This window comes from Monodelphis domestica, chromosome 8 (genome assembly GCF_027887165.1).
Source record: "Monodelphis domestica isolate mMonDom1 chromosome 8, mMonDom1.pri, whole genome shotgun sequence".
Lineage (NCBI taxonomy): Eukaryota > Metazoa > Chordata > Mammalia > Didelphimorphia > Didelphidae > Monodelphis > Monodelphis domestica.
This window is the reverse complement of record NC_077234.1, coordinates 238,094,003-238,108,849: the sequence shown is the minus strand read 5'-3', so window position 1 is coordinate 238,108,849 and position 14,847 is coordinate 238,094,003. Positions and strand designations below refer to the sequence as shown.

The 14,847-nt window shown below is 35.6% G+C and overlaps 1 protein-coding gene across 1 annotated transcript in view; it reads right to left on the bottom strand.

The window, feature by feature from the left end:
• The window catches only part of SYAP1 (synapse associated protein 1), a 39,217-nt gene that overhangs the window by 14,430 nt on the left and 9,940 nt on the right, over positions 1-14,847 (bottom strand). Inside the window, exons 2-5 of the mRNA XM_001380818.5 lie at positions 13,757-13,875; positions 12,769-12,835; positions 11,729-11,802; positions 3,388-3,527 (exon numbers count right to left, since the gene is read on the bottom strand). Coding sequence (XP_001380855.2) covers positions 3,388-3,527; positions 11,729-11,802; positions 12,769-12,835; positions 13,757-13,875 — 400 coding nt within the window. The remainder of the gene's footprint in view (positions 1-3,387; positions 3,528-11,728; positions 11,803-12,768; positions 12,836-13,756; positions 13,876-14,847) is intronic.

Sequence of the window (14,847 nt, the reverse complement as noted above, 5' to 3'; positions counted from 1 at the left end):
ATTCCTCAGTTTTCCTAAATCTTATGATTTACTCCTTCTTCAACTCCACCTCAGCCACAAAAAGATGCCCAATCTTTCCATTGTAAGTGTTCCACTTTCTGAATTAGAAATTATGACATTCACCTATCTGCCTCTAATCTATCATCACATCTGTCCAAGCTGTATTTGACCTCATCAAGCCCCACAATCCTTCTATACTTCAGTGTTTTCTCATGCTATTAACTCTGCTGTGATATCTTTCCTCAATTTCTAGACTTGACCCAGAAGTTAGCCCTTCCTACATTGTTTTCTGTTCTTGAATCCCCAATTCTCATCTTATTGCTGCTCCTCTCTTGCCAAACCTCAACCTTAGAATACTCTTTTTTATGTAGTTTTTCTATCCCTACTCATGAATATCTAAACATGAACTGAAGGAATCATATGGCTAACTCTGCTGACTAAACCTTCTCTTTTTTCCTCAAGTGTTTCAACTTTCTTCTTCTCCACTCTCAGCTGGGGACATCACTTTTTACTTTACTACAACCACTGAGGTCATTCAATAGGAATTCTCTCTTCTCCACTCCTTCTCTTCACCTCAAAAACCATTAACAGCAAGCATCCCTTATTCTCTTTCTTCCCCTCCTCAAAACTCTCTGAAAATAAAGTAAGCCCTATTCCTTAACAAGGACAACTAAAGGGATAATCCTCAATTGGGGAATGGTGGAAGAAATTGTGTTATATATTGGAGAAGGAATACTACTATGCTATAAGGAATGATGAACAGGATAATTTCAGAAAGAGCTGTAGAAACCTATGTGAACCGATGCAGAGTGAAATAAGCAGGACCAGGAAAACACTGTGTACAGTAACTGCAATACTGTGGGATGAACAATTGTGACCGACTTTGCTACTCTCAGCAATACAGTGATCCAGGACAATTCTGAGGGACTTATGACAAAAAATGCTATCTACCTCCAGAGAAAGAAATGTTAGAGTCAGATGAAGAATGCTACAATTTCTCACTTGTTTATTTGGGTATATGTTTTGGGATTTTGCTTTATAAGATTACTGACTTATAATGGAAATATGTTTTGAGTGATAATACAAGTATAACCCAGAATGAATCACTTCCCAGCTCCAGAAGGGAGAAGGGGAAAAAAGAGGGAGATAATTTGGATCACATAACCTTGGAAAACTTAGGTGTGCATTTGTTATTACATTTAATTGGTAAAAATAGAATTAAAACCAAGGACCTCTCCTCCTGTACCTTTCTAATTGCCTCCCATCTTCTCCACAGACTGAAACCTCCATCATTTCCCCTCTATAATCTTCAACCTTTCCCTAACTACTAATTTTTTACATACATTCTTCATACATGCCCAAGTCTTTCTTATCCTTAAAAAATGTGCACTAGGCTTTGTGATTCTTACTAACATTCTGTAGCTCTCTTCTTTGTCAGCCAAACAACTAGAAAAAAGTTATCTTCATTTCTTGCATCTCTCCTTTTTCTTTAAAAATGACTTTTTAAAAAAATATGACTTTTTAATTCAATACTCAATTGCTAGCTTTAAAGTTATTCATAATCTCTTAATTGCCAAATCTAATAGTCTTTTCTCAGTCTTTACCCTTCTCAACATATGTGCTACATTTAATGCTGCTTGACTACCTATTCCCCCAGAACATTCTCTCTTCTTTGAATTTTATAACAACATTCTTTATTCTATTTCTCCTGTTCCTGTCTCCTTTGCTGGCTCATTATCCATATCACATTCTGTAACTGTGGATGTTTAGCTAGATTCTGTACTAGGCTATCTCTCTTCCTTATCTTAGTTGTTTTTTCAGTTTCCAGAAATTTATTATCTCTATGCCAACAACTAAAAGATGAATATATTTGGCCCTAGTCTTGTTCCTCCGTTTTAGTACCATATCACTGATTGCCTGTTACGACATTTCAAATGGGAAAAACCCAGAGATAAATAAAATTTAACCCATTCTTTTTTTCTACCACACAGTTTCCTCTTCCTACTTTTTATCTAATACACCAAAATCCTTCTAGTATCTCAGCTTTATAACCACAGTATTAACCTTGGACTTCTCATACTCTCTTCATTTGACATTTCTAGAATAAATTTTGCTATTTCTATATCCACAATATATCTCACATCTGATTCTTTATCTCTCCTCATGTAGTGACTATTTTAGTTAGTGAGTAACTGAAAAATTAAGCTAGGATTTTTGTCTTTTTTTCTTTTTTCAGGGAAGACCTCTACACATCCAAGTAAATACATGAGCTGGAAGTGCTCACAGGGGATTCTTTGAAAAGGCAGAGGAAATGTCATGTGTGAAGGTCAGTTTGGCTGCCCTGAAGAGTGAAAGAATCAGTTTGAGCTAGATGGTGAGGGGCTTTAAATGCCAAACAGGAGTCTGTATTTGATCTTAGAAGTTATTGCTTCTCCATGGCAATCTCTGCAAATTAAGGAGCAGAGAAATGAAACAGTTAGATCTATGATTTAGTTATACATCACTTTAGTAACTGGAAGTGGAAGGGTTGGAAATTAGAAGAACACCTGAAGCAGGAAGAGCAATATGATATTTAGGATCAATTAATGAGTCTTTATTAAGGTTTGCACATACTTTATTGCATGATTCTCCTGACTCTAAGTAATACAGGTATTATTATTCTCACATTAGATAGGAGGAAACCAAGGCTCATTTTTTTTTGGTAGGTACAAGGTGTTAAAAATAGAGAAAACACAGAAAGAAACGACAATAGCAAAAGTGTATTCTACCAACCACCTGGCCATAGGCATAGAAAACATTTTCATAGTAAAGATTATACACCTTTGATGAGAAGCAAAATATATGCTGCCCCAGCCTTTGAGAACCAGGAGGTGCCTCTACATCAAGAAGAGGAATGGTGTCAGATGGTGGCCAGAAAAACAAATGCAATGTGTAATACCTAGCACAAAGCCCCATCCTGACAACAATCCCTGCTTTTGTAGAGTTTAATCATTGGGAGATAACTCCTTCCAGTGAACTATCATGATATATGAAGAATTCTTTACAAGTCAATTCAATAAACACTGTTGGATATCTATTACAATGCATTGCAAAGCAACAAGGAACTATGAATGGTTTACTTGGATATGTGAAAAGGAAAGGTAAATAGTCTCACCTCTGCCAATCGGTAGCAAAAGAATCCCACAAAATCTCTATAGGTCTCAGTTTTCTTATTTATAAAATGAAGTCCTCAAACTAGATAATCCCTAAAAGTCACTATAGCCCTAACAGTCTAACTTGTTACATTCAAATAAACAATTCAAGGTCAATACTAAAAAACAAGAAACATTCAAATATAATTTAAAAAAGTTATGAAATTTTAATTTAAGTAAGTACACCCTTGCTTACTGTTTAGGAACAAGGTCAAATCTCATTCTGTTCAGCAGTTCATCTTCTTGAAGCATTATCATAGCAACAGGATACATTTGATCAAAGTCGAAATTAAACTGAACACCCACTGGAGGGTCACGCAGGAAGTTTCTCTTGTCCTTTAATTTAGTAGAAAGGAAATATGGAGAAATACATGGGCTAAAATTAATATAAAACAATACTTGATTAATTCAGACATTTAATTTAGCCTGAAGTCTGTTGGACTTTGCTTAAGCTAGTTGTGCAAAGGAAAAATTTATATAAAAAGCACCTAAATATCTTTTATGTTTTACAACTTATACTAGGACATATAATTTCCATAGTTTAAGAATGTTTTAAAAACATTTCTACTGCAGAAATGATTAAGTTGAAGCTATCTGCCTCAATTTAGTAATATAGTGCCCCAAAATTCTTAGTGCAAATTTAAGTAATTAAGGTTTTTATTGAGATTTCTGGGTACCTTAAAACATTTTTTTTCTCCTTAATATTTTTCCCCCTCTATTAGGTTATTTTGTGCACAGTAAAGAGCTCTATAGGATGTGGAATTGTAGAAACTAGCATGGGAATGACATGGAAAATGTCTGGATAATGTTACATCATCTTATATATGTATTCTTTTGTCCCTTTTAATCACTAAACTCTTCTACCATAAATCATTTATATTAAAAGCACAAATGAAAACTAATAGTTTTAGGAGAATTTTTTTCATGCTGTTGAATTTTGCTTCTATGCTATCTTAGAATGTAATTCTGCCTATTTTTATTAAAAGATAGCTGATACAGAAAACAAAATAAGTATTAAGAGAACTCTACTCCTCAAATTAAAAAAATAGGAATATAACCTTTCTAAAATCAAAGTCAACTAACTCAAAATACAGCATTATAAATGACCCTTTTATAAGCAAAGCCACCAACCTGAACTGGAGAATTTTTCAATCACATTCACCTTGATTTTTAACAGTTAATGCAACATTTATATTTTAATTTACTTATAGATTTATCAAAGATAGAGTTGCTTGGTCTGGAGTCAGAAAGTCCCAACTTCAGATATTTATTAGCCATGTGACCCTAGGGAAGTCTATGTTTATTCTTCATCTTCATCTATATTTATATCAGTTTCCTCAACTGTAAAATGGAGCTAACAAGAGTTATTGAGAGGATTAAATGATATATTTAAAAAAAAAATCTTAGCACAGGGCTGAATGCACAATAAATATCACATAAATGTTTATTCCTTCTCTTTTATCTCCTTTTGACTCCTTATTATATCTCTTACATGAGCTTGTTCAAACCTTCTTTGCAATGCCCCAACTGTTGTAGCTGGGCTAGCTTCTTGTTTTACCAGGAAAACTGAAGCCATCCATCACAAGTTCTTTTATCTAACCTCCTGCCTTTACTGTTAACTCCATGGCTATCCCCTTTAATTTGTGCCCTTAATCCCATCCTCTCCTGTAGATTGCTCCATTAAGCATTCTTTTCTCCCCCTAGATTAATCCTAATCATTTTCCATCCCTCTATTCCACCTATAAAAATGCCTGGGTCTCTCCATTGCTTAGAAAGCACTCCTCTGGAGAATCTGAAAGTTGTCTAAGGAAAATTAGACTTCAATTGATATCTCGTATTACAATCAGCTCCAAATGGCTACATGACTGAGATATAATTCGTTTATGATATATTTTATAAAAGCAGAGAAGGCGATATTACCTTTGGAAATTATGAACAGGGGAATAGTTATTGATCAAATAAGGGACTATGAAGGTTAAATTAACTCCCCTGCCCATTTTTAGATTTAATCACCAAAAGTGTAAACATCCCACTTAATCATTGAGTGGTGGAGGTCTGTGACCCACATGTGCAATAGTGAGTGACTAATCAGAATCAAATTGACTGCCCCTGGGCAGTCCTAAGCAAAGCTTCAACTGTAATTGGCAGACGTAAAAGTGGAGGAAGGCACAGGAAGTGACAGAAAAGAAAGTGTCTTTAAAAGGGAGTTACAATTTCCTGTGGGGAGATCTTTGGAGAGCTCTTCTGGAGTTCTTTGTGCTTGGGACAGAAGAACTTTGTCTTCTTTTGGAGTTCTAAGTTCGAGTTGGAGGCTGGCGAAGAATCTGCTGACTGGACCTGAGACCCTGTACTAGGTTAGACTGTCCTTGAATCTCTACACGTGATGAGTGAAAGAGCTGACCCCTTTCCTGGATTTTCTGAAGAGACTAGCTTCAGGAAAGACCTATCCTTCTGAGAGAGGCTCCCTGAATTCCTAGGTCCTCAGTTATAAGGGCTAAGGCCCCCTCTGGCAAAGGACTAACTCTCCCCTGCCTGGGTTGAGCAGGGAGTTGGAGCAAAATACTTGGTGCTTAGGCTAGATATCTTACCCTATCTTCTCTCTGATTTTCTTACTTTCACTCTTTCTATATTTTGTAAATAAATTGTTAAATAAATCTCTTTGGAATGTCATAAAATTCCTGGAGACCCTATTCTTGAATAATCCACTCCAACCTTTTACATAAAACCCCCTTTCTCACCCTTACAAGGACAAAGAGTATCACAGCAGGTAAAAGAGTCAATTTTGATTCTATAAAATTGAAAAACTTTTGCATAAGCTAGATTAATAAAATCACAATGAGAAGAAACATTTAATGTGGGAATTTTTGGAGATTTCTCTGATAGCCTGATAGCCAAGATATATGGGAAATTAATATATATAAGAACAAGAGCTATTCCTCATGTGTTAAGGAAGCTCATCCCCTCCTCCTCCTGAGTAACTTTACCTGTCTATCAAACATTCCTAACATACCACAGTTGCGCCAGGGTTGCGTTGGTGTACGTTCTGTACATCAATAAAAGTTAAGGTTTGGGGGAGAATCAGGAAGAACCACGAGAGAATGGCGGGAGATTTGAAAGGGAGAAGCGAGAAGATGCAGAGCAGGCAGGTGAGGGGGAATGAGGAAGATACATGCAGGCTAGGCATCACACGGTCAGGTTACTTATAGTAACATTGTCTACCCTTCCAATAAAGTTTATAAAATATATATCTGGGTAGAATATTTATTTTAATTATTATACTCAAAAGGTAGATGATGAAATGGTCAAAACCTCTTCAACTCTCCTCAAACATCTCATAGAGCTCTCTCTTCCCCACCGCTCAGCTGAGAACCTTGTTCATGTTTTAGAGAAAAAATTGAAGCCATTAACTGAAAGCTACCCTTTGAAATGGAAAGATAATCTTCTTGAAATAGAAAAGGTGATCTCTGGTGAACTATTTCTGTTGTTGCAATGGTACTCTGACAGACTAGAGAGAGCTTGCTACTAAGTATAGGGACACACCTACCTATTTGCAATGGTGGAGATGAGAGACACTGCTGGTACAGGGGAATGTTGCCACAGGGGAATGCTCTAGATAGCTACTGGGGAATGCACTGGGGTTTGCCTACTGATCCCTACTGATGGCTGATGGATCAATCTATTTCCTAACCTCCTCCTCCTTCTTCCTCCCTTGCTCCCTCCCTTAACCACCCACTTCTAGAAGCCTTTTAGCTTCCTCCCTCTCCCCTGAGTGGACTATAAAATATTCTAGTTTTCTTTCACAGGTAAGGGGTTTACTGTGATAACAGGAGGGGAGACTGAGGTAAGAGGGATGAGGGTTTCCCTAAACTACGAGGAGAATTTAGAAGGGTTATGGAAATAGTCAGTCTTGTCACAATTGTGACTCAGAGGGACAGTTAGAGAGATGAATGGAGGACAACTGTTTAAAATCTTCTTTCTTTTCACAAAGCCACCAAGAAAAGTCTCTCCTTCAGCCTGGCTTTCCTCCAACTCCTAGTCAGTCAAATCTCAGAGAGAGCAGAGGATTTTCCCTTGGTCAGAGAGCTCCAAAACCAAGCCAGCCCTAAAAGGGTCCTCGGCCAGCCTCAACTTCCAGAGAGAGAGAGAGAGAGTGACTCTAAGTACCCTCCCCCTGGTCAGCTCAACTCCCAAAACCTGAGTCAGAATCAAAAGTTCAAGTTTTTCCTGCTTCTTCTCCTATGTCTGGCCAGCCCCTCAACTGCCTCTTCTGGGAACTTTCCCTTTGGAACCTCTCCTTGATTGACAGGCAGGTCCCCAGCTTGTTTCTTGCATCTTGGCTTGTCCTGAAAAACCTCTCTCTCTTCAAGTCTCTACCACACCCTTTTCCTTTTCTTCTTCCTTATCTCACTCATATGTCTTCTGGCTCTTATTTCCTCCTTCATTACTGTCTTGCATGAGATGGCCTTATTCCTCCCTTCTTCAACAGACTACCTTCTCTGACCTCTTCCATCATTTATTTTTAATCTTTCCTAGTCTACTGGCTTACGCTGCTTCCTATAAATACACCCTTATCTGCAAAATCCCTCACTTTGACCCTTCTATTCTTGCTAACTATTGTCCTATAATCTCTTCTGACTTTTTTGGCTAAACTCCTCAAAAAGGCCATTTATAGAAGTGCCTCCATCTTCTCTTCTCTCACTCTTTTAAAAATTCTCTTACAATCTGACTCTTGACTTTTTTCATTCCACCAAAAATGCTCCTCATCTGTATGTTCTTTCCTAGTATCTGATCTCTCTTAATCAGTTTGGTTCAATGCCTTCCTTTTCCTCTAAAGTAGCATGTTTTCTAAGGCTTTGTTGCTATAAGCATCCTTATATTTACATTCTCTTTTTTCATTCTCCTTTATTTTCTGGGGTCCTTTATGCAAATAATTTCCAAATTTATATGTCCAGTTTCAATATCTTACTGCCTTGCTAGACATCTCCACCTGATATCCTGCTGTTACCTCAACTAAAGTCATTATCTGGAAGCAACAAATTGGGAAACAATCTTCATTACAAAAACCTCTGACAAAGGTCTAATTACTCAAATTTATAAAGAGCTAAACCAGTTGTACACAAAATCAAGCCATTCTCCAATTGATAAATGGGCAAGGGACATGAATAGGCAATTTTCAGTTAAAGAAATCAAAACTTAATAAGCACATGAAAAAGTGTTCTAAATCTCTTATAATCAGAGAGATGCAAATCAAAACAACTCTGAGGTATCACCTCACACCTAGCAGATTGGCTAACATGACAGCAAAGGAAAGTAATGAATGCTGGAGGGGATGTGGTAAAGTAGGGACATTAATGCATTGCTGATGGAGTTGTGAATGGATCCAACCATTCTGGAGGGCAATTTGGAACTATGCCCAAAGGGCGATAAAAGAATGTCTGCCCTTTGATCCAGTCATAGCACTGCTGGGCTTGTATCCCAAAGAGATAATAAGGGAAAAGACTTGTAAAAGAATATTCATAGCTGTACTCTTTGTGGTGGCAAAAAATTGGAAAATGAGGGGATGCCCATCAATTGGGGAATGACTGAACAAACTGTGGTATATGTTGGTGATGGAATACTATTGTGCTAAAAGGAATAATAAAGTGGAGGAATTCCATGGGGACTGGAACAACCTCCAGGAAGTAATGCAGAGCGAGAGGAGCAGAACCAGGAGAACATTGTACACAGAGACTGATACACTGTGGTACAATCGAATGTAATGGACTTCTCTATTAGCAGCTATACAATCATCCTGAACAACTCGGAGGAATCTACGAGAAAAACCACTATCCACACCCAGAGGAAACACTGTGGGAGTAAAATCACCTAAGAAAAACAACTGCTTGAATATATGGATTGAGGGGCTATGGTTGGGGATATAGACTCTAAATGAACATCCTAGTGCAAACAACAACATGGAAATGAGTTCTGATCAAGGCTGTAGGAAGAGTGGGAGGAGGGGAAGGAGGGAAATAATGTGATTACTGTAACCAAGGAATAATGTTCTAAATTGACTAAATAAACTTATTCAAATGAAAAAAAAAATAAAGTTATCTTTCCCTTCTCTAAACTTTCCTATTGTGGTCAAGTGCCACTATCTAATCATTCAGATTTGTAACTTTGTAATTATTTTTGTCTCTCTTCTTTCCTTCACCTCTTGTATACCCAATCAACTGTCAAATCCTGTTGATTTTATTTGGAAGGCCTCTTTTTCCTGCTACAATAGTGTAAGCCATCATCCTCTCATCTGCGTTATTATATTACCATCTTAATTGGGTTCACTGTCTTTTTTTCTCTATATAAGACAAAGTGACCAAAAGAATCTTCCTAAAGCACTGGTATGGAATTGCCATTTCCTTTAAAAAAAATCTTCAGTGATTGCTTATTGTTTCCAGGATAAAAGTCTACTTCAAGAAGGTGTTTGACTTCAAGAAGAAAGTTGGCTCAAAGAAGAAAGTTGGCCCCAAGAGTCACCTTCAGCTTGAGTCACTGTCTTGATCTGCCTCTAAGAGTGAACCTGGGTGAGTTGATAGTTGGCTTTCCCTTCCTGTCTTCTGGAGAGAATTTAATTTTGGATGAAGGTCAGCAAGTCCTGGCTGAGTTGAGGCCTGTAGCAATAGTTAGTTAGATAGGCTAATGTCTTCTCTACCCTTTTGTATTTCTTTTCTTTCACTCTTTCCACCTCTTTTGTAAATAAAAGCTCTTAACGTCATTTTGACTTTGAACAATAATACTTTGAATCAGCAACCACCATTATTATTTATAATTTCCATATATTTTAGTCAAACCATTAAAATTTAATTCTTACATATTGGAATCTACATACCAGTTATCCACTAACTTTCTTTAAAATTAAATTTTTAAAAATCTTTTTTTCAGATTATATATTGGTACAATTTTCAGTAATTGTTTTCTGACATTTTGGGATCCATGTTCTCCCACTCTTCTCCCTTCCCCAAGTAGTGTGATATAAGCTGCACATGTGTTATTATATAATACATATTTCCATGTTCATCATTCATCATGTTGTGAAAGACGACACATATCAACTACATGAGAGAAAAAAACATCTATTAACTGTTAGTGACATCTTTTAACTTTGGGTCTTTGCATCGACTGTTCCCACTAACCAAAATACCCCCTTCTCTTCATCTTTCTGCTTACCAATCTTCCTCTTGACTTCCAGGGTAAGCTCAGTTACTAATGATCTTTGTAAACTATTTCCTGATTCTCTCTGCTGAGTGACTTTTTCCTCCTCAAATTATCCTAGTATACCCTGTCTGGATTTCTGTTTTGCCCATCCCACACTACATTATCTTGTATTATATTTATTTTCATCACAAAACATTCTCTTGATACTCTCTTAAAAACACTTTATTCCTCTCAGGTTATAATTTTTAAAACCACTGAGGTACATGATTAAAAAAGCTGGTAGACCACTGATTTATGAGAATTTTAAATATTGTTTAGAAAGAATTCAGGAAAGAAACCTATTGAAATCAGAAGGGCAATCTTTGACACATTAAATCAAAGCTGCCTTAAATTGATGAAATTAGAAAGAATAATATCTTATATCTTTAATAAAAGCAGACATCAGTTATTTTGATCACTTTATAATTAAGTGGGGCTTTAGGGTGGGGCTGGTAGATTTTATGGATTAATGTGCCTCAGCTATATAAATAGCACTAAAATAAAAATATGCACAATAAGATCTTTACTGTGCATGATATGGAAGTTTAAAAATATTTTGGAAATATTCAAATCAATGGAATCCTTAACCTGAATAAACACTCTGGTAGAAACAAATTAAACTATAAAATCACAATGTAGTTTTACACTTGAGAATTATAAAAGATGTTTGGTTTATATTATACTTGTATCTTGAAAGCTAATGAGTTCATTTAGAACTGAAGAAAAGTTTGTATTACTGGAGTTTTGTTACTCTTTCTCATATTACAGCAGTTATCTTGCAACTTTATACCTTTCTCCTCCTTGGAGTCTATCCATTTTCTTTGAATGATGGGAAGAGGAGCGTGCACTAGGGGAAGAAGACTTGTGATTTCATTGGTATAGAAAACTACAGGTGCAAAAACTTTCTCTATTAATACATACTTGCACATACCCTTCAAATGACAATCTTTCCTTTTTAATTAAAACATATATTTTTTCAAATGACAGTCTTAAGAATTACTTAAGGTATTAATAGGTGAAGTGGCCTGCCCAAGGATGATATCCAGGTCAATCTCTAAGTGTCCATGAAAGACTTCAGTGTAGGTTTTGCTGGCTACTGCAATATTATGATGTCTCTCATTTCTTCAAATAAAATTGCAGGGAAATCTTGTATCTTACTTAAAAGTTTGAGGAAATTGTTATCTACACTTTAAACACCACAGAATTCTCAATCAATATGTAGAGAGAAAATGTTTGTTGAGTGAAAATATAATCATACATGTGGCACAGCACGTGATCACTCCTATCTATCTCAACAAGAAACTTACTGCAGATAAGGCCAATATTTGTTGTTGAATTGTTTCTTCTTCATTACTGTCAACCCATGGAGGCACTGCTGCTTCTAGAAGTTTAAAAAAAATGGCCATGATGAGAAACAAAAGTGAATTATGTTGAAAATACAAAATAAAGAATGAAAAACTTCAACACAGCCAATAAAACACCAGCTTATTAGTGTTCTAATTATAAACAATTTTAAATTTCATTAAATTGGTGTTATGTACACCAGATGTGAATCTAAAAAGAAAAAACTATACTTGACTTACAGGAAAGAGCAGTGAAGAGGCTGAAAGAACAGGAACCATGAAAAGTTTTGAGAAATGTGAACAACTAAATAAAGAAATAGCTAGAGAGAAAACACTTAACTGAGCTAAAAAGAATCAAAGATGCTTTTATGGGTTACATTTTGCCTTGGAATGTACTTATTAGTGAAATGCCAGACATTTTGCCTGACTCCATGAGTACCAGAGCTCCCTTCTATCTGTGAGGGCTATAGTCGGATCTCAAGCACACTCAATTTATGAATGACCCATCTCTCCCAATGTGTATCCCTTGAAAAATTATCTCTCTTTTCCTGAAATAAACAATAGAGATCTTCACTTAGAGTATTTAATCAACTTTAGTATTACTGTAGGCAAAAGTAGCAACTGGCCAAAATGTTAACTCTTGGGTTATTTGGGGGAGTTTGATACTGATAAATTGGCTATATTTTGTACTCTGTCTTTGCTCTGTGCAAAAATAAACTAGTTTTGACTTAGCACCACCAAGTGGTAAAACTGCACTGGAAGGAATGTAAGGCTGTAAACTGTATTTACTGTAGTATAAGGTTATGAAGAGAGTTCATCATATGGCCAAAATACAGCCATTTCAGGGCAGGAAGGTGCCTAAAACTTTTGTATCCAAATTACATTTGCTGATACAAAACAAAACTAGAATAACTCAAGCTTTTAAAATTCTTTCTTCTTAATTAGAAAATACTGAGTTTTTAACACAGAGAAAAAGTTCTAATAAGTAATACATAATATTATACCTGATTTTTTGGTATGTTGTTCCTGCACAAATTTTTTTTGTTCCTTCTGAAAATCTCCTATAATTGTCTGTAAAAAAAAGTAGAAAAACCACATTATCTTAAAATAGTCAAACTACACACTTAAGTTGATTTAAAAAGCACAAAACATGCTTTTTCAATCAAGTAGAGGAAAAATTAAATCTCTTCCTAAAATAAAATTAAAAGTACAATATTTTTAAGCTTGATAACACAAATTTGAGGGATTAATCTTTTCCTATGTATAAACAAAATTAGCTAATTTTTAATTTTTAATTAAAACACATTTCTATGTAATTTCTTATGAGTTAAAAAAAAGCATTTTTATGATATCTCTAGGAGGTAAGCTGTCCAATTATGATTAATTTGCAAGTGAGGAAACTGGAGCTCTAAAAGGTTTAAGTAACTATACAATATACCTAATAACTGCTGTATAAAGCTCAAATTCAAATCTATATCTTCAAACATCATGTGATTTCCACTATTACACAACAAATGAATATAGTGTCATGGGGAAAATTTTTTTCAGCATAAAACAAGATAGAAGATTTAAACAATAACTTATTTGCTTTAAATACTACAACAAAAATTTCAATTTGAAATTAATTACACTGGACTATGACTTCAAGTACTTAAAAAATATGTCATCTAATTATACCTTGAAATGAAATATAGTTTGGAACCTGAAATAAGAATAAACAACTAAATTGTAAAATTTCAAAATAAAAAAAATTTAAGCAAAATTTTAAATAATGGCTGAAATCATTAAAACAAGTAATTTATATTCTAAACAATTCTGCAGAAATGAAACAAAGAAAACCAAGGATCTCAAACATTAAACAAAATTGTAAATATCAAAATTGGGATACTTTATTTTGGACTTTCTATGAAAAACAAAACAAAATGACATAGTATAAGACAGAGACTGATAAATTTTGTGGAGTTAAACTTTCCAAAAATATTTTCAAAGTACCTTATCAATGATATCATCTATTTTCCCTTCTTCTACTGACTTCTTTATTGTTTGTGCTGTTTCAGCAACTGATTCAGTTATCTTTTTTGTAGCAGCAGTGGCGAAGTTAAAAAGGTAATCTGCCAATAATAAAAAATAAATAAACTATAGTCTGCTCTCCATTCATGTTTTCCTTTCAAAAGAAAACTTGCAAATATTTAAAATTCTGATAGATGCTAATGTTGATAAAGGAAGATAATTTCATATACAGTAAATAAACTTTTACTAAATTTCCATGTGCATGGCATGATCCGAGTCATTGGGAACACAGACACAAAAATTAAACAATCCTTGCCCTCAAGAAACTTATATTCTTCAAGAAGGATAAAAAATGGGTACAATTAAATAAATACAAACTATACACATTTTATTTTCAACAAAGAGAGTACTAATAACTATATCATACCCTAATCCTTCTCAACCCTGCCAAGCTAAGACCCAGCAGGGTGGTCTGGCTAAAGAACCCAGCAGGAGTCAGAAAAAAACAGTCTCTCTCCCTCTTCCACCCACCCCAGTCTGCTTCAAAAACTCCCTGACTGCCCCCAACCTTAACTGCCTAGCTCCAAACTCTCCCTCTGGAGCAAAAATCGTCTTTAAACAGGCAATTCCCCAACCCCCAAAACCCAAATTACTTCTACATCAAAGCACCCTAGAGTGCTTTAACTCCACCCCTTTCCTCCATTCTGGTTCCCAACACCCTGCAGTGCCATAACTCTGCCCCCTTATCCACAATTCCCTTTCCACCTCCCATCCCCCATCAGCAATTTTCTGCTCCCCTTATAGTACTGCCTTGTGACCTCTAGAGGCCAGCACTGAGCACTCAGTAATTTTCCCCCTTCTGCCACCAGAGGGCTCCACTAAAAAAATACATATAGCAAAAATTTTTTCCCCCTATACCATCATAAACAAACAAATAAATAAGTAAATAGACAGGCAAATAAATAAATGCCACACAACACAATTGCTACCTTACAAGAAAGCCTTTTGGCTTTTGCCAAATTGGAGATCTTTAAGGTTTCCAAATACCTCCTTTTCCTAATGCTGCTAGGAAA